The sequence below is a fragment of the Gallinula chloropus genome (genome assembly GCF_964237585.1).
Source record: "Gallinula chloropus genome assembly, chromosome: 5".
Lineage (NCBI taxonomy): Eukaryota > Metazoa > Chordata > Aves > Gruiformes > Rallidae > Gallinula > Gallinula chloropus.
In genome coordinates, this window is record NC_140090.1 from 55,806,558 (window position 1) to 55,830,192 (window position 23,635).

At 43.7% G+C, this 23,635-nt stretch overlaps 1 protein-coding gene across 1 annotated transcript; it reads right to left on the reverse strand.

Moving 5' to 3' along the window:
• Positions 1-4,085: 4,085 nt before the first annotated feature.
• Positions 4,086-12,315, reverse strand: PPIF (peptidylprolyl isomerase F). Its single transcript, XM_084265759.1, has 6 exons — positions 12,104-12,315; positions 10,021-10,051; positions 9,075-9,163; positions 6,892-6,988; positions 6,369-6,444; positions 4,086-5,930 (listed from the first exon to the last, which is right to left on the reverse strand). Exons 1-6 carry the CDS (start codon positions 12,290-12,292, stop codon positions 5,795-5,797), a joined length of 618 nt encoding a protein of 205 aa, XP_084121885.1. The 5' UTR covers positions 12,293-12,315; the 3' UTR covers positions 4,086-5,794.
• Positions 12,316-23,635: the final 11,320 nt, after the last annotated feature.

Below are 23,635 nucleotides of genomic sequence, written 5' to 3' on the forward strand. Positions count from 1 at the left end.
CCCATCTTAAAGACACAGTCTATTATTTTCCCCGGTTATTTGTTTTTTGTGCTGGCCGGTAAAAAGAACCAGGACTTCACACCAACATTTCCCAAGTGTGATTAAAAATGCTGAGCTGTTAGAGGAGGACAGAGCTGCACCAGCATCCTGGCTCCAGCACTGCACCTCAGCCCACGGAGCTGGACCTGCCCACCTGAGACCTCCAGATCCGGGATATGGATGCAAAAATAAACGTGGCTTCCTAATAAATATTAAATGCCACAAAGCCATTGTTCCTTCCTGCCTGGTGAGGGACAGTTTCTTGTCAGTGTGTGCCGGGGTGGACTTCAGCAGTGCCCTGCCTCAGCATGGAGGCGTCCCTGAGGAGCAGCAGTGCAGAGCAGTCACTGTGCATGTCCCCTCACCCTACACCCACTTGCTCACAGCTGCAGCAGCCACATTTGGAGAGCGTGGGGGGAGGAGAACTGGAGTAACCCTCTCAGAGCACTGCGGTTAAGCAGGTGCTCTGCTGAAGCACACACGTTGAAGCACTCACAGCGAGGGCTGCCGGGCAGTTGGAGGTATACTACACACCTAAGCTGTACCCTGTGTTTTAATGCACAGTGAGCACGGGCTAACATCAAGCAAAGTGCATGGTGTGTGTTCAAAGCACCATGCAAAGGTGAAAAATTGTACTAACAACCTTCTGCAGTGAGGTTCCTCAAACCTTTCTCCATTTAGACACGTAGCATCTGAAGTCAAACAATTTGTCCTCATTCACACGAGATAGCTGGTTTATATACTGCCTTTGAACAGAGCCTGACTCAATACAAAAATCTGCAGTTAAAGACTTAAAAGTTTTTCAGTAAAAGGTCAATGTCTTTTTAGCCTGGTTACTTCTAAACTGTGGAGAAAGCGTCTGTCCAATTACAAATTCTCAGTTAGCAGCAGGACATCCAGATTGTCCTTAAAATGTGACCTAAAGTGATTTGTACTCTAAGTAATTAACTTCTTTGTGGTTCTGATTGCTGAAACGTTGCTACCAGCAGAGGATATGGCATTGCAAAAGAGAACAGCGTATTGTACCTCCAATGTCTTGACTTCAAAGCATTCAAACACTATAAACAAAGAGACATAGCTTCAGCCTAGCACCAAAGAAAGCAATTTATGTAAGCAGCAAGTCTGGAACAAATAATTAAAACATGAGACTAAACAAAAACATTTGTGAGTTTGTTGAAACAACTTTGACATATAAACTCTTTTTTGTGAGTGTATTTATTTGCACTTTACCTAAGGGTGCCCTCTGAGCGTGTGACTTCTTGCTTGTGTTGCATTTGGAAGCACATCAGCGGTAGCCGGCGCAGAGCTGGCTCCGCAGGCTCGCTTCCCGGCGCGCCCATGCCTCGCACGGTTGGATGGGACAACCTCTTGCCTGCTGCAAACTTTCATTCTAAACCTCCAGGTGACAACCTGCAGAGTGGCGCGCCCGCCATCCCTCAGCTCATGGCAAACCCACGGCGAATGCCTTTTTTCTGTGACTTCTGAGCATCGTGCAGGGTTTCACATCAGGAGCCCCCCTCAAAAACTGCTCAACATCTTTGTCACACCTCAGTAAGCCACAGATCATGGCAGCGTGCGGTTAGACAGACGTTACTGATTTGTCTTCGCATCCCGCATCCCACCGGAGCTGCAGCAGCCCCTCGAGGCATCGCAGGGTTTACGCCCAGCGAGATACACCGCGGCTACTTCAGGAGTGAGTGCGTGCAGCTCATCTCACGTCAGTGCAGCTGGAAGGAAGCCGCAGGACAGCTTCTTACCAACGCTACTACCTGCTCCTCACCTGAATTTAGCGGTGCCTTGTCACCTCTAGCTCCTTCACAGTGGTTACTAAGGAAGAGACGCGGCCAAGGGCGCGATGAGCGATGGTGTGGTGCCATCTCGTGGGGAGCGGGACAACAGCGAGTGGCCTCCGCCAAGCCGGGCTGGAGGCGTGCAGGGCCTCGGTGGGACGGCAGCGCAGCGGCGCAGGAGGGCGGCAGCAGGCCGGCAGCAGCCGTCGTCTGCCCCGGGCATGTGCAGCCGGCAACTTCTGCAGTGCTCGAATCGCTACGAAAGCCCCCAGCCTACGGCGCAGGTCGCGATTGGTGACAGTAGCAGAAGATCAAACAGGACCGGGCAGTTACCGTTCGACACGCGAGGTGGAAACTCGTCACTTCTACACCGGGGATTCCGGGGGAGCTCTGTTTCGTGCCGCAGAAAAGCACGGATCTGACCTAACCCTCTGCGCCACCGAACCAGGGACTCGCGGGCACCACGGGACGCCTCAGCCAGGCACGGCTCTGGCCCAGAGCTGCTGTGCCAGCAGCAGTGCTGGGCTGACAAATCTCCAGGCAGGGGCTGGGAAAATCGCACCGTTACTTCAACCCGGGTGGCAGCGGTTTGCAACATCTTTGGTATGCACGTGAGTAACGCCAGCTACTCTGGGGTCACTTGGCCGCTTTAAAACAAATCACGTTCTGCATTGCTTTAAGATCAATGCTTATAACCAGCAGAGGCCAAGGACAGCACCTCCATTTTCTGTCTATATATTACATCTCACAGGCGAAGTGGATTAACTTGAAAAGTCAAAGTCCTTTTCCTGTACACCAGGAAATGTGTATCGTTGTGCTGTGAAGGGGTACAAAATCCTGGACTCTAGTCCCAAGTCACAAGCAAGTGATGGTATTGCCCAACTCTTCCTGCACTTAGCTTATGATTTTGAAGCTGACACCACCATCATGCATGGCTGCAAAAGGAGAACCCTCTTCTAGTAGCTGTTTTTAACACATTAGGGCTATACAGGATAGAGACAGGAACACGGGAGCCTGGACAGAATTACAGCCAGACAGAGAATGACTTGCCAAGGCTGATCTCTGCATACTCACCCATGAACCACAATCCTGAGTTTACACTGCACACAAGGTGGACAAGCTCCCAAAGTGGCAGTCATGGCACCCCAGAGTGCTAGGGGCCAGACCGCCGATGTGTCCTGCAACACGTGCTGTGGTATCCTGTGGTGCCACCAACCATCTCTGAAAATTAGCACTTAGTACAAGCTGTAATTGTGCATTCTCAGTGTAGGAACACTCCTGCAATTCTGCAGGGTGCATGAATTACACCAGTAAAGAGCTCTGTGCCTTTTAAAGTAAGAGGAAGGGGTGGGAAGGAAAAAAGAAAGAAAACAGGAAGAACAGAAGCCCCAGAAAATCCACTTTAAGGAAGAGACTTGATGGAAGAAAACTTTAAGAGATTGACCTATTGTTTCTCAAAGCACTGAGCCTCACATCACACTGCCCTAAGCCCCCAGGCATCACAGACCTTCTCCTGACAGAGCAAAGTATGCAGGTCTGGTATCTGGGAACCAAAGCCAGCCCCACCAGGACACTGTGGCCGGCGGTACTCACCACAGTGATTCTGCAGCTCCTTAAGACTTACCGTCTACTCAAGACCATAAGCCTTGATGTAAAATTTTGGCTTTCAGAAGTGAGGGCAGAAATGTGCCTGTAGATCCCATAGCTGTATGTCACACATCACTGTAACATGCATACTGCCCATTTAAGGTCTAACACAGCTCTGAGAAAACAGGCTGGCTTGTGGCAAAGCATCTTCCATTGGGCTTCCCAGTCTACAAATACCACTGGGTATAGGAAGATGCTAAATTCTTGTGGTTGTGTTGTGTCTTCTCACACAGCAAGGAAGGAGCTTCTCAGTTCTCCAGCAAAAAGCTGGGACTGCCAACTTTTCAAAAAGGAATTCAGAAATCTATAAAAAAGCACCCAGTAAGCATATACCTTCCCCATTATCTCTGCAAACTGGTGGAATCAATCAAATGAGAACAATCCCAAAACTTCAATGCTATCCATGCTCCTGGTATTCTGGATTGACTGGCGAGCAGTGAAGCACAGCACCGTGACCCTTGCTGGCTGCATCTCTGAACAACAGCACGGCTTCTGAACACCACATCAGACCCACCGCAAAGCAGATGGAAAATAACAGCCTGCGAAAGCACAGCAGGGATCCAGCTCCTCACACTCCTCCTCTCAAGTAAGCATGCAAAGTCATTTTTTAAAAAAAGAAAACTCTTTATGGTACAACTGTATTTATTTCTCATATACAAATTAAGAGAACACACACACTTAAGTCATTATGCTAACAAACTGAAATAAGCCAAATGAGCACAAACTAGTATTTAAAAAGTATTACAAGAAAAGGTGTTAACAGCTATAGTGGAAAGATTAAAGAGCTTTTCAATTGGATTTTCTGCAAAGTCACACTCTGAATACTACCTTGTACACACAAGAATGCAGTCAGTTGAAAAAAATACAGCGCAAACAGTTTTACACCCACTTGTTATCAGAACATGATAGAAGTAAATTCACATTTGAAGAGAGCCATTGCATTGTATTTTTCTCCTTGGTACCAAGATTATTGCACTAAAACAGTCAAGTGCTTTTCCCACAAGCATTCATACTTCACAGCTTTAGTGATTCTAAAAGTGGTGTTGTGAGGTTCCAACATTCGCTACTGCTCAAGCACTCCACATCAAACATCCCAGTCCACACAAATGACGTGTATTTATCTGTTCAGCTGAATTCTCTCCTTCTCATGTATCAACCCCAACAATAACGTGTTGGCTGTGCCAATTAGGCCTTGTGACTTTTGGCCACTTTTGACTTCTGGTGATGATACATGAGAAGAAATCATAATCCAAGTGATAGCCAAGGTGGGCTGCCTTCGCAGGGTCAACAGGGCAAAACACCCCAATGAAACCTGTTTCTCACTCAAGCAAGCGCACAATACTCCAATTATATTCTCAAAGTGCAAAAGCAGACAAGCTATTGAGAACAGTGCTGCATTTGTCACAGAACCCGATCTCAGAGCAGAAACACCCTTCAAGTAAGTTCACATTTGCATAATAAAAACCCTGAATGATCTTTTGGCTAACTCATGGTCTTACTGCCCAGGTAGGGCTCTAGTAGTAGGCTAACTCAGTCTAAAGCAATTTACCTAACCCAAAAGTCAAATCGCTCCACTGAAGCGAGGTAAGGTAGAGTTCAGATTTGAAGTCTGAGACTACAGAAAGAAAAAAGAAAAATAAAACAATTAATTTTTAAAAATCCACAACTATACAATAATTCTATCGGACACACTGAAAGAATGTCTGACAGTCATAGTGCAGACAGCCTGGAGAGCGCTAGTTTGGTTTTGTTTTTTTTTCCCCACAATGATAAGATGGAACAACAGACTAGACGTTTATTAGCACCAAAGGAAACACAGTGTTTCTCAATTTCTATCTAACCTCCAACTATAAAACACTTAGTTGTCAACACCACCACCAATTCTAATACCTGAAACATCCAAGTACTAAGACTTGTATCCACGCTGCAATCAAATATGCTCTGGGTGACGGTACTGCTTCTTTCAAAACACAATAGGACTCCACCAAATCAGTGTGACAGGGAGACTAACCAAGGCAGCTCAGTTAAAACATGCTTCAGTCGTTGTTTTATGCTTTTAATCAGTATTATTCAGCATCAGTATAAAAGTTGGATGGACCAAGTTAAATAGAAAATATTGTTCCATATGTGCTACATTGTCTAGAGGTGGACTAGGCAGGGTTAGACCATGGTTGGACTCTGTGATCTTAAAGGTCTCTTCCAACCTAAGTGATTCTATGATTCTACTCATCATGGGATCAGAAATGTTTGGGGTTTTTTATGACTTTATGATTTGTTTTTCACAGCATCAAAGTTGTCCTGAACAGTAAGGCAAAAGGCTAGGACAGCTGGCCACAGTCAGTAATGACAATCTTTTTGGAGGTCTTTCCATTCTTGGAACCAAAGCTCTCAATTTTTTTCACGACATCCATTCCTTCCTTTACATGTCCAAAAACAACATGCTTCCCGTCTAGCCTGGAAAACAAATAGAAAAAGGAAGTTTTACTTAAAACAACATGAAGACTGAACCAAACCAAGCTCAGAGAAGTGATGCGAGGAGATCTTTACAGCTCTCACCCACTGATCAACCCCATGACAAAGGCACAACTGCTCTACAAACGACATGAAATACTTTTAGGTCTGGACCTTAGAAGCATTATGAGGGATAGTGGTCTTGCTACCCTCACAGCCCAACCTCCCCTCCAGTAGCACAAAATAATTAATTTTTCATTGTGAGTCAAGTTATTTGGAAATTAAAAAGAACCACCCACCCAAAAGAAAAAAAAAAAACAACCCAAACAAAACAAAGACACCCCCACTGACCCACAAACACCAGAACCCCATACGAAAAGCCCACACCCTCTTGATCCAGGCATCAATCCATCATGTTTATATGCAGGACTGGGAACCTACCAGTCAGTTTTTGCAGTGCAAATGAAGAACTGAGATCCATTTGTATTGGGTCCTGCATTGGCCATGGAAAGAACACCTAGAACAACAGCAGCAGCTTATTAGAAGCTTTTCTTTTTTTTTTTTTTTTTTTCTCATTCTGAGCTTTTAAGAACTGTGTTATCTAGTAAATAAGAAATCCCAGATTGCTATGTTTCACTTCTGCAGTATTTGTCTAAGTAAAGAGGAACAGTAATTTCACCTTTGTAGAATTTGTAAGTAAAGCAGAAAATCCCCGTGCTTTATTTTGCATGGTCCCTTTTATAGTAAGACCAGTCCGGAAGGGTGACGTTGTGTTACCCTTACAGACTGACATGTATGTAAAGCACATGCCAAAGATAATGCATTGCTAAACTCCCTGTATTTCTGTAACTACCAAGTGCCCAACACATCTAAAAAATCTTGTTTTTTTTAAAAACTACATCTTCATAAACAAGACTTCATGGTAAGTTTTAGTCATCAGAAGGTAGAAAAAACGTTTACCTACCGGGTCCTACATGCTTAAGTATGAAATTTTCATCTGGAAATCTACTGCCATAAATGGATTTCCCACCGGTTCCATTATGGTTTGTGAAGTCACCACCCTGAAACAGAAATGGCTATTAACTCCACTAGCACACAAGCATTATTTTACATCAGAAGTGATGCTATTGAAAATACATTCATTCTCTCCGATTTAAAAGTGATAATATTGGCAAATTTTCTTCAGGCTGATAATGAGTATAATCACATGAGGGTTAAAAACCATGTAGCTAGATGAAGACAGAATCAAGCTAAAAGTAAATTTCTGCTCCAGGTATTGCTGATATTCTACAGCTGTCAATCACCTTTCTGTGTTACCAGCCTTACTCCCAAATGTGATGGAACTAACAGCAGTACTTTTAAGAAATACCTCGAAGGCCTCAAAACAATATCACTCAAATTCATTATGATAGGCAAGACCTGAGAACTACTTTTTTTCCCCTCCCTCTTTCTCCCTAAAGGCATAAACACTGGTCAGGACCTCCATTATTACTATTTACTATTTCTAGGTCTTGTTGCATGTTGTACCTGAGCCATTTCAAACTTCTCTCAGCAACACACTGTTTGCTGGGATAGATGTGGCAGCTTGTCTTGGGTTAGACACACAAAAACCCCAAACCAAAAAAATCTACGGGGACTCCCACAGGTGGCTACCAAACATTGCTTCCAGCAACCTGCCATTACCTCTCCCAGAAGAGACACCACCCATGCCGGCCAAAAACTTGTCATACATAACCAGTATTTCATGTGATGTTCATCTTTCCAGTCTCACCTTGAGCAATCAGTCTATTGCAGGTGGTGTTACAGCTACTCCTACGCAGCCCCAGAAGTATGCTCTGCACGCTGCATGCCATGCGGAGGCATCCGAATTGCCAAGGCCTGTGTACCATGACCTCCAATTAGGCTATTCCAACTGCCTGAATCATACTGATGATCCACCTCAACAAGTGGAAAAGCCTCTACTGTTTCCTCTCACTTTAAAATACGTGAAACTTATGACAGTATTTCCACTTCGGTGATGACTTCCAAGTCATTCCTAAAGGTCAGTTCATCACCTCACCATACCAGAGTCAACCACCTAGTATCCCCATTTCAGGTCTGTTTGCGGGGACAGAACAGGGGGGCAAGAACAGACTTCCACAGGACCTCACAAATTAGTGGTAGAGCTGAGAGCAGGATTTCTTGTATTTATGTATTTCTGACCTCAGAAAGATTTCTAAACTTTGTCCCTTTGTCCTATCACAAAACCTGTACATTTCAACGGCAAGAAAACAGGTCCTTTACAGCGTACTTGTCCCTTTTCTCTTTTTCAAAATAGGTCATAAGATTAGGGCCTCTATATCTGACAGCTGTATTTTTATCTTCATTTTCTTTAACGGAGCCATTCTCCAGTGTCATTGCTATTTAAATGTTGCTTCTTTTAAGAGACCGAGAGGACCATCAGGAATCACAGAATAATACAGTGTGTTCTAGCAGCTAAAATCCTGCTCATCTGCCAAGCACAGTACAAACAAGGCTTTTAAAAAAAGCTTTTTTTCTGTTTGTTTTGTTGTTGCTATTTAAGAAAAAAAAAATGCTAACATGGACGGACTTTCAGAATTCTGAAAGATTCATCCTTTAATTCCAAACAAAATTAACTTCAGGCGTGTCACACCAAAACTCTATCCCATCAACCCAAAAAACCCAACAAACAAACAAACGCCTTTCAAAAAAAAAAAAAAAGAAACAAACACGTTTAAACCCCCCACGTTCTCTCCCATGAACAGATTATTCTACCAGGAATAAAGAATGGACATGTTGTTTGCTTAGAACACAAGGTTGATTATCATTCTATCCACAAATGCTTCTCCCAAGCAATCTATGTTGCCAAATATGCGCCTCTCTAAAGTACACTGCTACACTAATGCACAAAACCTTAAGCCAGTTTACACATAATTTACACTTACTTGTAGAAACGATGTGCTAAGTAACAGCCATAGCAAAAAGACAGAAACCCAAGTCACACTGTGACTTCTTTCTTATGTAGCTGTCAGAGGTTAGAGAAGAGCCACACGAAATTTTAGCTACCTAATTTAACTAGCTCTAAAAATGTATCAATAGCATGCAAATTAATTTAAGAGCAAAAGTGAAAAAACCCCAAGCATTTACCTGGCACATAAACGAAGGAATCACTCTATGAAAAGTGGATCCTTTATATCCAAATCCTTTTTCACCAGTACAGAGCGCTCTGAAGTTTTCTGGGAAAACAAAGTATTATGTTGCCATATACAGCACATAACCTATATTCAACACATAACTTAATCAAAGGAAACTAGATTAACTATGTCCCAAATTCAAACATTTTTTTATAAAATGTTTAAGGTATTATTGAATTATTAGTTGTTTCCAAGCTTTAAAAAAACCTCTCTGTAATAAAACTAAAGAAACAAAGCTTGTTTAGCCTCAGAATAGGGTACAAATACAACCCCTTTTCCACCTCATCTTCCTTTTATTTTGCTGTTATATCTTAATTCCAATCCACCCACCTCCCCAAACCCACCAGTCAGGAGTCAAAGATTTTAATTTTCTGACTTTTATGCCCTGGTTCTCTATAGTAATTGTGGAGATGATGTTTGTTTGTTTTTTTAAAAAAGGTTATTAATGAGCTGGAAACAAAGAAAAACACTGATTTCAGAAGCACTAAATAAACATGTGGAGAGAAGCACGTGATCAACACAAAACTGATCAGCTGTTGACAAGGCAAACAAAACCCTGCCTGCTCTTTGGAAACTGGCTCACCCTTTCCCATTTGCTCAGGGGTTTGATTTTAATGCAAGCTAATGTGCTTTTAAACATATTTAGCGACCACTGACAACAAAACACATGGACTGTACTGCCCATGCACAAATTACCAAAAGAAAGTATTTGGAATAACAACAAATTATAACTCTGCACTAGTGACGTTCTGAAGAAGTTCATATCACAATTCTCTATTTAACAAAAGGGCATGGAACACGGAAATGTTTTCCAAAAGGTAACAGAATATTCTTGTTCCCGAAAACCACAACCTAAACCTTAAATATTTAAGTATGAAGCTCTGGAGATGCTGCCTTACCCGCTGTCTTCGGAACCACATCAGCTTTCAGCTGTTAAAGAAAAACACACATATTAGTATATCGGCTTTTTCATATGTACTTAGAAGAACTTCTACGTGGGAGGCTGGTACAACTGAACCCTCTTCCCAACCAAGGTGATGAGCTATCTGAAATCACAGGTCACCCAAAATTCCAAGAACACCTCAAGACTTTGAGTATTTTGCTAGCACTTAAAAATATCCCCTCAATGCCAGTGCAACTTTTAGCCCACTAACAAAGATCAACTTGCACAGTGCCTAATGATTTTATTGCTCAACAGAGTAATTCAGCAATAACTAGGTAGAAACTCCAAGGACACAAACCAGTCTGATATAATTGGAAAGATCAAGGTGTCCCCAGCACAAAGGCATCCACTGAAATCTGCAGAAAAGGTAAGTGTTTATAGAAATTGACTGGTGATATACAGTTGCTACCAACAACAAAAATCAATCTCATTTTCATTAGTATGCATCTTTTAACCAATCTTAAAAATGTATGGTATTATAATTGCCGGGAAAAAGTGACATAAAAAAAGCCGTACTGGGACAGACCAGTTTTATCCAGTTACACATACTGCTTATGGCCAGCAGCAGGCACCTAGAAACAGCACGGCCGGGGCAAGCAGTTAAAGCTCCTTTCCTAAGACGGCTGTAGTTTCCACCTGAGACTAACCTCCACCTCGCTAACGATTCAAGGCAGAGCTGCAATACATTCAGATATCCTGTAAGCTGAGCACACTCAAAGTCTGTAATAGAGAAATTAAATGCTGCAACAAGTAGCACAGTAACATCACCGCGCAGCTATTTACTCAATCCGGCTAACGAGTAAGGAGCCTGCACAGCAATATTCGTCCCGTGAGCACCCCAGGCGCTGCCTTCCCGAGAGCAGAGGCCTCGCAGCGCCCTCTCCATTTATATGCTGGCACTTTCGATGAAAAAAAAATAAACGGGGCTGTCACCTCAAGGGGAAACCATTTCAGAGTCCGCCCTTGCGAACGACATTAAATAAAACATTAAGAAAAATAACGTAGGGATAGAGGCTCGGGCCGAAGGCGCCCGGAGCTCCCTCAGCAGCAGGACCGCGGGCAGAGCCCTCGCTCCCTCCCGTGCACCGCCCGTGCCCCGGCGCGTTTCCCGTCCGGCCCTCCTGTAACTAGCCGTGTTCCAGAGAGCCAGTTTTTAATGGTGATGCCGGAGGCGGGCTGGCGAGCGAGCTGCCAGGTCAAACAGAGGTGTGTGAGCCTCTCGGTGTGTATGAGGTAGGAAGCTCAGCGGGGCGGAACCTCTGAAAGCCGAAGAACACGAATCAAACAACGAAAAGTAAGAATGAAACAATAAGCACCCGGGGGACGGGCAGGGAAAAAAAAACAAAAATAAAACCGGGGCGAAGCTGGAAGAGCGGCTGAAGACCCTGGGGCCGGCCAGGCGCGACCCGGCCGGTCACGGACAGCGCAGGGCCCCCGGCGCCGTGCCATCGATGGAACGGTGCTTGTTTCGCTCACGGGAGCGGTACGCTTACAGCGGTAAGCTGATTCTCGTTTAGTGTTCCAGCTTTCATGCTCTGGCTCGGTTTTTCTTGTGCTGATGCTCCCTGCCACGGCACGGCCCAACCTCACCGCAGGGGCCGCGGCCGCCCCTAAGCACCAAGGCCTGCAGACCCGCCCCGCAGGGGCTGCTTTACTTACTGCCGACACAGGCGAGCGTTAGCGCGACACACCGGAGCCCAGGTGCCCCGCTTCAGCCCTCTTCCCTCTGTCAGGGAACCACCTCACAGAGCCCCAAGGGCAGCCGGGCAGCGGCTCCGGCAGCCGGCCTAGGGCCACTGCCCTCGGGACCCTCTCACACTCGCACGGGGTGAAGCCGTACCTTACCCGCGGTCGCGGGAGCCGGCGCTGGGCGCCGCGCCGGCCGCTCCCCCCCCGCGGGCCTGCCCTGACCTTGCCGCTCACGGGCCGCCATGCCCGGACGCCCCGCCGCCCTCAGTTCCCGGGACACCATCCTTCGGGCCCCGGCGCCAGGTGAGCTGCCGGCAGCCCCCGTCCCGCCGCACCCCGGGAGCTCCTACCTCCAGCACGACGCGTCCCAGCGGCTGGTTGTCAGCTCCCACGTCCAAGTACACCACCGGGTTCGGCGGGCCGGCACCGGCCCCGGAGCATCCGCGGGCACCGGCCGCCCACATGCAAGCGAGCCCCGGCGGCGGCAGCAGATCCCCGGGCGGGCGAAGCAGGCGGCGGGCGGCGCTCAGCGCCAACATGCCGCGGGCGGACAGGTAGGCGGGCAGGCTGTCGCTCCGGCACACACCGGGACACGCGGCCGCTGCCGCCGCAGCCTTTTATGTGCTCCGCCGCAGCGCCACAGCGCCCGCTGGAGGCGGCGGGAAGCACGCCGGCCAAAATGGCGGCGGGGGCGCTGTGGGGCAGCGCGGGGAGAGGCGCCCGGGGGCGCCGCGGATGCCGGGGGCTGCGGTGAGGGCTCAGCCAGGGGGACGGCGGGACGGAGCTGGTGCTATACCCCGACAGCCCCCACGGCTGGCGAGCAGCGCCTGTGCTGCCCTCTGGCCGCCAGCCTTTTTGCAAGAATTTTCAGGGGGCTGCGCTTGGGGATTTTTGCCTCGGTTTTGGCTGGCGGGGATTTTTATTGTTGTTGGTTTTGGGGCTTCCCCCCCCACACATTTCATCACAGCGCTTTACCCCAAGGATCCACAGGAACAGGAAGTTTCTAAAATTTCCTAATTCCCTACAACGCCTTTGGGCTTGTCTCGCAGGCCTGAGGGGAGCACCTGGGCGGGAAAGGCCAGTCTGCCGGCATCACACACACGGGATACCTGGGTGCAGCGAGGGATGGGAGTCATGGGCTGCCCGTGCTGCCTTACTCACCAGCGGCACCCAGGGAATTACGGCACGAACACATGATCAAACAGGTGCACTTAAGCACGTACCTGTGGTGTCATCTTGGCACTACCGACCCCCAGGGGTGCCCATTACATAGTTTCATAAACGGTTTATAAAGAGAAATACTGTTCATGTTTTATATGATAAGAAAAAAAAAATTATAATTTGGTTTTCACCACTTAGTAACTTAGATCAAAACACTCAGCAGCTAGTATATATTTTAGTCCCATGTAGATACTTTGAAATCCCAACTCCAGTTAACATCCTCCTGTATATGAGAGCTTTCAGAAGTTTTTTAGATTTCTCAGTTCTACAAAATGTGTGATCTGTGAGGTCAAATCAAGCCCTTCCATCATCATGCCTGTAGCAAGACAACTCCTCTCATAAGCCACTATACATTCTCTCAAAAACCCGCCAATCCTATTGAGATATTTTACAATCTGCGTACATTTCATTTCATGAAAATAATTACAGTGCAGCTCAGCTCTCCACAGCTAGCTGAACCACAACCTACCTCTTCTCCAACCAGCAATCTCACCACTAATGCCAACCCCCTGGTATCTGAGACCAACCTTTTTTCATTGAAACTAAGCTCTGTTTTTCACAGAAAGCTCATGCAAGCATGCTACACCTACAGTGTTCTGCCCCATTACACCTGAAGCAAAGGACACCCAGGACCCCTGATGCTTTTCATTTGTGCTAAACCTGCTGTTAACAGGATGCAAGTGGACTGCTCAGTCTCTGCAAAATGAACTCTACACATTCATGCTTGCTCTGCTTTCTCAGCTTCCTAGATGGAAATATGTCTATGAAGCGATTTCCAAAAGGATGTATGGTTTTATACAGATTATTTTCATGCAGTATGTTACTGAAACTAAATAGCAGTTACATCCAGTACTGCAGGCTACCCTTTTTTAAAATTATAGTGCTTGAATTGTGGGAAAATAGCTCCTAAAGTGATTCTTAACAAAAAAACCCCAACAAACCAAAACCAAACCAAAACACAGCCCTACCAAAAAACTTCCAAGAAAACTGAGGATAATTTTAGCAGGAGTAATGCACCTAATTTTTAGGTGCCTTGTATTCCAATGAGGGTTACAGTAACACAACCATGTAACACAGTATGACAGTATCACACAAAGCCCCTGTGCAAGGAATAGTAAACTTTGAATCCCGACTAAGGTCTTTGTCGTCAGTAAAATAGCATCTAAAAGTTACTTTATCAGTGACATTCACTGAATTGTCACAAAGCTGTCAATCAAGTTACTGCCCTGACCACAAAGTTCAGGGCAGAACCTAAACATACACCTACAGACGACTGAGAATTCCTAAATGAACACTGTTTTTCAGGCACACACTCCAGAGAAGCCTGTATTTCATGCCCATTAAGTGGAAGGACATCAGGGATGAATTTCCAAGAGTTTTGAGATAGCAATTCAACAGCTGACAGCATTGTAGGTATGACTATAACATGTACCATGCTTTATAACTACAGAACCATATTATGCTGTGCCAAAAAGTCCATCTTATGCTGCATTCTGTCTCAAAGGAACTCCGTAAGGAAGAGTGAAAATGGGAGAGGTGCATCGTATGCCAGTAGGCTTTCAGTCTCCTACTGCTGCCACTTCAGAGAAACTTTCCAATTGGGATGTGACTTTAGCATGTAGCAGTTGTTTGTTTTTCTTTTTTCCCTTCTGTGTACTTACAGACTCACTGGACCTGTCTTAACTCTGCCCTTCCACAGGCCTGCTGTCCGGCCCATCAAGAATCTGTTTTGAATAGTGTTCGTTTCATCTAATGCACCCTACTTCTTGTACTGGAGAAGACAAGTTGATGGGTATCTCTCTTTGTCACAGTGTGCATGACTTTAGACCTACATCTTTCCTCCTCTTAGTCACAGCCAGCTCAATTATCTTTGGATTCATCTCTTGCTCTTCTCTGAGCTGTTTCCAATTTTACGGATTTTTATTTTAGACAAGGGGATCTCTGCACAGTGCCCAAGATAGAGGTGAACAATGACTTCATCCACACAGTGCCATGATGGTGTTTTCTGTTCCTTTACTAATCATCTAAAGGTGATTATTATTTTTTTTTTAATAGTACATCAATCAGTATGCATTTTGTAGCTACCTTGTCGTACTCTCTCAGGTTCAAGTCCATTTTTGGGAAATGATAATTTAATCTAATAATAAATTGTCTTATTCTCTAGTGACCATGAAAAACCTCACACTCTTTTAAATGTTGTTTTAATTATAGCCACGAGAAGGCCAAACCAAAATTAGTACTTGGGTGTTAAGTTATGTGCATACCTATGATAACAGACAGTTCTGGTCCTGAAGGATTTATTATTTAATAAATGAGACAAAACATGAGCAAAAGAAAATATCATCTTATTTCACACTTGGGAAGCACTGGCAGAATAGTTTGAACTGTTTTGCTACGAGTTCACAGGCATCTTTGGTAGAACCAACCATGTGATTTTCCTCATTGGCAGGTCTGGGTGAGATGGCAAAACAACTCACTCTTTCCCAGTGGTAATTTTTTAATTTGGGAATATGGACTGAATTATTATCCCTAGGCTTATGCAATAAAGCTACTGAATCACTCATTATGGTCTGCTCCTGCAGAGCCAGATGAATTAAAACTCATGCAGAGAGTAAAACTAGGAACTTGTGAGTTACAGAGGTCATTTTCCAAAGACAGAAAAAATGCTCCACACACTCTGTCAAAGATGCCCTAGATCACTACCAAATGAGGCTTGGAGCTAGCTCAGCAAACTGAAATGATTTTATAGCACCTCTGAATGCACCTGTTTGAAGATACATTCAGCGCTGAAATTTCTGCAGCATCTGGCTAGGAAGAGATGACTACATGTGGCTAGAAAAGGAGCGCACCCAGTGTCCTTGTGCCATGCAAGACAGGCAACAGAATGTGGCAGCACAGCCAAAAGTCAAAATAGGTGCTTCAGGGAGAGGGGCAGCCGCCCTACTGAGTGCATCTTATTCTCTGTCCCTCCCCCAGTCTCAAACAACAATATAGAAGTTACAGATGGGTAAACAAGGAGGACCCTTTTGATTACAGTTTCTAAATAGATACTAATTGAAATGCTGGAGTTGAAGGACACATGTGCTAGCAGAGAAATCCCTGCATAGGAAGAAGAACCTTTAATGATACAATAGCATTACTTAATATTGTTATATTGCTTACAATTTAAAAGCCTTCATAACCAGGACTACGAAGTAACTGAGTAAATATTACTGCCATTGTGCCAAGATGGACAGGGAACAAGGACAGCGATTAAACGTCTCTTCTAAAGAAACAGAAGGAATAAATGGTTGAAACATGACCTAAATTTGGGGATTTTGATTTTAAGGGGCTTGAAACAGCATTATCCCCCATCAGAAAGACGCTGCACTGGTGAAAAGGCGATATGCATTCCTGATCCTAACTGTCCAACTGCATGCCTGCTTGTTTGTGACACAGGAATGTAGGTTAATTGCATTATTCAGTCCTGGACTGGTGTTAGCAGCTCGGGCAAGATCACATTTTGCAACCTACTGACTGCAGGAACGCGACCAGCTACAACTCATCTTTGTCTGCAGCACACTTTGACATGCTCTTTCTGGGGCTGTACACTTAGACCATGCAAAAAAAACCTCAAATGCAGACTGCAGCAAATGGATTTCACACGAACATCACGTGATGCTGGGAATTCCCATGGTATTGATTTTAACAGTATTTTAAGAACCTTTGCACATGTGGGACATAGTTATCTCAGGGACTCTGCTAATCTTGACCACTGGTAGAGGAAGAGGTCATACAGGGACTCAGCTTGATTTTAAGTGGGGAGAGCAGGAAATTGCAGGGGGTGTTCCTGCCCTCCACTTGCAGAAGCTGGATGTGCTGCACTTTAAAACACTCAGTGTAGTTTTTCCTTCAAGGTTTTGGCTAAGCTAGAAGATGAGATGAGAGCTGGAAAGGATTTCTGTCATCTGTATCTGTGATATGCATTTATTTATGAACGGGGACTAAAGTGGGGGAGTTGGTGAAAGACCTTTCCATTATACTAAGTGATTGCAGTCTGAAATTAAATCATACAAGAGCTCAAAGGGCACAGAGTAGCCACACAGGTACATTTACAGCTAAAAAGAAAAAATGCTAATAAATATTTCCCCAGATGAAGGTTTCCTCTTAGGAACTTGTAGTAACCCAGCTCACAACATAACCTTCTTCTCCAGCACATGCTGTACATAAAGGAGGAGTTTCCCCACATGACTTCATACTAATTACCTACAAATAGTCATACAAGAAAAACCTCAACCCACTCATGCTCCTTACAGCTGTGATTAGCATTCTCATTTCAGAATCTTTAAGTGACACTGCTTGCTTGGAATTCATTACTACATCTCCCCGCATAATGTATGGAAACTCACTGCCGATGCGTCAGGTTACACAGCGCCTTCATGCAGGGCCCAGAACACCTTCCAGCTGCCTGCAGCCTCCCAGAAGATTGTCCACACACCACTGCAGCTGGTCCATGCACATTTAGGGATAGATAACAACAGCCTGGTGAGACACGTAGGACATTTTAAATACATGTTTTTAGGCTAAAGGAAAAACGCAACTATTACTCCCACTGGACTCTCAAAGCTTCAGGACATCTAGACAGGTGGTTTGTCTGTGGGTGTGTAGGGAGATACTTTGCATACTCATGAAACTGTATTAGAATACAGCTAAAGTTATGAGAGCCCTTCCACCTTCTAAAAGAGAAAGGTCATTTGTAACAGAACTTGAAATGTATAGGGATCAGTTCAGTTTGTACCCATGAAGTACCACCTCTGATCTGAGGAACAAGTAACAACATCAGAAATCCTTTTAGAATTTGTTAGTCATGCTACTTCACCTTCTATGACTAAGATCACTCTGGAGCCTGGGATGCTCTTACGGAAAATGGAAATGCCCAGGAGTTACTCATCAGAGGACACTGTTAGCAGCTCCTTCATGCGGAGTGGAAGTCAGCACCACATTGCACCCCCATCCCAAGGGGCTGTCACAACACCCACATCTGCTCTCTCACTACTACCAGCTCCTGCTGTGACTCCACTGACCAGGGCTCATTTCTGTGGGACAACAAACATATAACTGATAAAACCAAAGCCAGAGCAGTACCATGTTATACAATCACTGTCAAGAACAGAAGTAGAAAACGCAGCCAGGTGAAAGAAAGGGGATGAACATTACACATTCAGCATTTTTAGGCCGACAGGGTGGTAATACAACCTTATAGGCTGAGGATAAGAAGTTAATTGTACTTGCAACTCAAGTGGCAAATGGTTGCAGTGTTCACAGAGGCACAAGGCCACGTGGGACCTGCATCACCAGCAGGACCCCAGGTTCCTACCTGTATGTTTCTTATTTTCCATCCTTGCAATAGTACTACTTGATTTTTAAAAATTGTTTACTCATAGGTCTTTGGTTCCATTTGGTCCCTTTTCTGATCTTATTCCTTCCCCAATATTTAGCAGCCTTCTAAACTATTATTTTCCCTACAGTGCCATGTGTTCATGACCTTTCTTCTCTATACCGTCTCTTAAAAGATCTGCTTTAATCAGCTGCCTGGTAAAGCCTTGGGTTTTCCTTGAATTTGTCTTGTGCATAAATCTGAACAATGACTCTTTGAGGCAACAGCTGCCTCTGTACCTTGTACAAGATGAATTATGCTGTCCTGCACTCAACTAATTCTGATGACAGTCATAGTTTTGAGGCATGTTTTTCAGTCGTACAACTTCACAACAGGAGCTGAAAGCTAAAAGTGGTCAGAGAGCATCAGTCTGAACAGGAATCACCCAGAAATGAAAAGCTTTGCAGATGTAACAAGGATAAAAATATTCCACCAGTTTTTCTAATGGACAATTCTGCTGGAACCAACCTCACACAATACAGAATCTATTAGACTCCTTCCAGCTTTTTTGCAATTTTACTACAGACAGGCTTGCTTACCATCAGCACGTAACAGCACTGCTGCGTTAACTAGCACGGAACGTTATGACATACTTATATGACATAATTGCATGTGACAATCACCTGAATACACAATGTCCCACCAATTGAGCTAACAAGTAGTCAGATGCAAATTAACACATGACACATTTGCAATCGAAGAACATAATTTTTGGATAATGAAATGGTTGTTGAAATACTTAAAAACTTGGGGTAAGAGTTTCTATTCGCACTCAGAGGAACGAGGAGCCCAGGTTTCCTTATATTTTGATGCTGTCTCAGCATCACTCCTGCACATTTTGCCATCAGTCTGATAGTGGCAGTATGAAAATAATGCTTCTTCCCAGAGGGACCATCATAATCATTTAGAAAGGAAAGCTGCTGGCCAAATAGGATTTCTTGTGAACCAACGTGTTCTGCTTAACTTTATGAACTTGTCACCAGTCACTAACTGGGACAGTTAATCAGGCAGGTACACGGTCAAGTCCAAAATTCATTGATTCTGCATGTCTTAAAAATGGACAAAATGGACATTGATAAATATAGAAGCAACAAACAAGGAAAAAAATGAGCATTGATCATAAATTTGAAACATAAGAATAGCTGGTGAAAATTAGAATCAAGTTAAACATGCATTCAAATCTTATTGAATCTTCAACTCCAGCATTTCAATAAATGAATGTGGAGTATTTCAGTAGTTTCTGCAAGCCAAATGAAGGGAGAAAAATAAAACCCTACAAGTCTGAATATATATATATATGTGTTTCACTAGTTAAAAAAGTATTAAAATTGGCAACTTGTCACCATGTTCACAGTAATTGAAGTGTTGTTGGTATGTGAACAAAGGAAAGGTGACAAATGAAACTAATTGTGCCAGAACAGTTCAACAAAAATTAAAAAAAACATCATCATGAAACAACTATGGACAAACAGGAAAGTCTAGACTGTAAGATTCAATTAAAAATCTAATTGGTCAAAACTCTGGCCTAGGGGAAAATCCTAAAATTCTTAGAATGTAAAATCAAGCCAAAAAAAGTGTAGCAAAACCAGCGTATTTAAAACTGATTGATACTAGTTTTCTGGAGAAACCGACTTTACTGTGTGTAACTGGATCCATAAAAATTATACTGAGGTCAGGAATTGGAAAGACGCTGGACAAACCAAGCAGACATGTTCAATAGACAGGGGGAAGAGCTGCACCTGGTCTAGAGGTTTTTAATGGAAGGACAGGCTTGAAAAGCAGAGACCCACCTATGGTGGTTTAGGCAAGGAGTTTCTGGCAATGCAGATGAACCACCAAGTCCATCTGTAGCATGCTGTATGTTAACGCTTGCAGGAGTCACAATGTAATTGCTGTCTGCTTGCTTTATAAATGAAATTAAGTAATTGATAGGTTTCTTGTGGGCTATTTGTACAATCCCTTGGAAAATTCTTTAGATGGATGGACAGAAATTACCTCAGCAGAAGATTCTGGAGGTCTGTCTGGTATAAGGCAAATCCTGTGTTCCTTTTAAAGAGAAGAAATGTGAACAGTGTGCTGACACAGTGACAGGCATTAGGAGATGTAGCCGACAGAGTCAGTTGGATTTCAGTGACTGAGAAAGCAGAGAACTGTAATAAGTTGACATGCTGGTAATAACTCAAAATGTAAACCAGAAGGAAGTAGGTTTTATATATACACATACAAATAAAAGACTAGGCACACAAAGGTACAAATACGTTAGTTTTAAAGTGAAACAGAGAAGGATAGCAAATGATAGCATTATATATGGCACGTAAGGTGAGAGTTGTATAACTGGTTTATATGCTGTCTAGCATACTTTAAAGGGAAGCAAGCAGCTCTACACACAGGAGATCATCCCCACTGTCCAAGCAGAAAACAAATGGGGTCCTTACATGCTTCTAGTTGTTTTCATCATCTTCCTCCTGTAAAAGGCATGATGAAGCACATGGCAACAGAATATGAAGTGCACAACCAAAACAAAGTGTTCAGAAATCCATACCAATCAGGAAGAGGTGAGAAAAAGTGTGGGGAAATGGGAGCATTCTGAAGTCGTTCAACAGCTGATAAGCACACTGATAAGCAGAGAAGTCAGAGACAATCACATAGGTGGATGCCTGGAGATACATGCAGAGCGTGCACTGCACAGAACGCACTGTCACAAGGTGGGATGGGAGGCACTGGCATCAGTTGGGTACACACATCATACCTGTCTGGGGATCCTCAGCTCACATCTGGGAGAAACTCCACTTTTGGAACCAATGTGGCGTCCTCAGACTGCACAGTAAGCTTGGACAATGCACAGCGAGCGCCCAAGGACACCACTCATGCTCTTCATACTTTTTCTCGAAGCAGCTTGCACAATGTCTTGCTGACACTTCTTGTGAGCTTTCAGGAAAACAGAACACCAAAACCAAAACACTCATTAGTTATTGGCTGCAAAGGATAAATATTTTTTGGGTGTTTCATTACTGAGTGCACTGTAACTCGGTTTTATTATGTTACCCTAAAAGCCCATTGTAATGGGTACTGCCATCAAGGGAGGCAGAAGTTGAGTCAGAAATAAATGTTTTTCCCCAATTTTGAGAAAATAAATCTCTAGTCTAGATTTTTTTTTTTAATATGTATGTGCGTATGTGTATATACTGGTGTGTAGCTCAGTCAATTTTAAGGAGACTTGTGTCTTGTGGAGCTGTGGAGTAATTGCTGTATTTCAATTATATACTCACAGAATCATGAGGTTGGAAAATACCTTTAAGGTCATCGACTCCAACTGTTCCCGTCCTATGCTAAACCATATCCCTAAGTACTTCATCTACCATTTTTTTAAACACATCCAGGGATGGTGACTCATCCCCTCCCTGGGCAGCCTGGTTCCAGGCCCTGACAACTCCTTCAGTGAATTTTTTTCCCTAACATCTAATCTGAACCTGCCCTGGCACAGCTTTGTGCCATTTCCCCTTGTAGTATCTAATAATCTACTTAGATAACTCCTCATATTCTGAAACAGCTAGGATATTCCTATGTATTTGTATAATTCCCAAAATGGGTTTAGACTAAACTTTCCCATAAATGCCACATACAAATACAGAAACTCATCAATTCTTGATTAAAATAAATTCTCCAGTGCACAGCGACTGGCCGATGTGGCTGGGCTAAGCATGGGTGTTGAACTCCACCAGGACAGGACCTGTGCTTACCGTGGCTCTTGTTGTTGATAGAACACACTGTGCATTCCTTGTGTCACCACTCTGCCTGCTGATAGTTGAACAGAACATGCAGATAAGTAAGCTGACTTTGTAACTCAAAGGCTGCATTTTGAAAGCAAGTCCTTGAAGATGGGGATACATTTTAAACAATCATCTCATTTTGGTCATCTTCCAAGGTCACTAATTTCATTGTAATGGCAGGCTCCAAAGTCACCAGAATTTAAACCAAAGCCAGCCATCTGCTGTGTTGGATGTTTCCTCCCTCTGCACATGCCAAAACCAGAGACAAGCCCTTCATTCCTGTTACACAGAACTGTAGGGGTTGGAAGGGACTCATACCATGCAAAGATTTTATTTCAGAGTAATTGTTACTTGTCCAGGAGCCCTGTGTACTCAACTGCATGTCACCAGTACCTTTCTCAGCAGGGACTCTTTTCTACATGATCCCGGGCCTATTAGTAAATTTGCATTCATAATCTTCTATTCTGAGTCTCTTGCAGGGTGGTTCACACTTTTCCCTTCCTGAAGCAAGTCCTGTGCCCTGAAAAGGTACATCCTGTGCAACTCACTTCCAGATTAACACAAACCAGGGAGGGCAAAGGGGAAGTTGGTAATTTCAAAAAGAAACTCAAAATTTACAAAGCAGCTGCCAATTAGCCAGACCTTAATTTTGCAAATTTATTTAGGAAAAAAAAAAAATTAACATGAGCAAATGAGAATACTTCAGTGTTACAACAGAGTATATAAATGTCTAGCAATAGTCAAATAATTTGATCTTTAAATACAAAATAACCACATGAACACCTAATATACAGGTTTCATCTGAATACATATTTATTAGATAAATATTAGGTTGTCACATCATCTAACTACATACAGTTTTGCAAGACTAAAAATCACAATTATTTTTTCTGACCAGTTTAAAGTATGAAATGATTGCATTGTACTGTACATACAATGTACAAACAAAGACAATGGCCATTTTTGCGTGGTACTTCGGATTGTACTTTTTTTAATTCTCCTCTGATCGCAATATCAAAAATTGTACAAAGTATCAATTTGGTTACAATTTTTTTTTTTTTTTTAATCCCCGCATTTTTCTTCATTATTTCTGTAGCACCCTAAAAATACACAGGTGATAGACTAGTACACATAAGCTAAATATTACATGTAGATAAAACAAAACAAAACAAAGGATCAGAGTATATTACAGAAGTGAAAGTGAAACAAATGCCGAGACTCCACAAACGCTAACAAACAGGATTCATTTTCCACATAAGATGGAGCTTCAAGCTTTTTATTCCTGCGAAATAAAAACAATGCACATTCCAAGGAAAATGAATGCATTTCTGTTAACATGTCTCTATTTGTCATTTACATATGTACAGCTGTCCCTTGAGTCTCCGCTGCAGACATCAGTGTGTATCTGTCAGTCCTATAAGTAATGTCTTGGCAGCAGAACTGTAGATCTCTGTGGGTTCTTTCCCAGATGAACT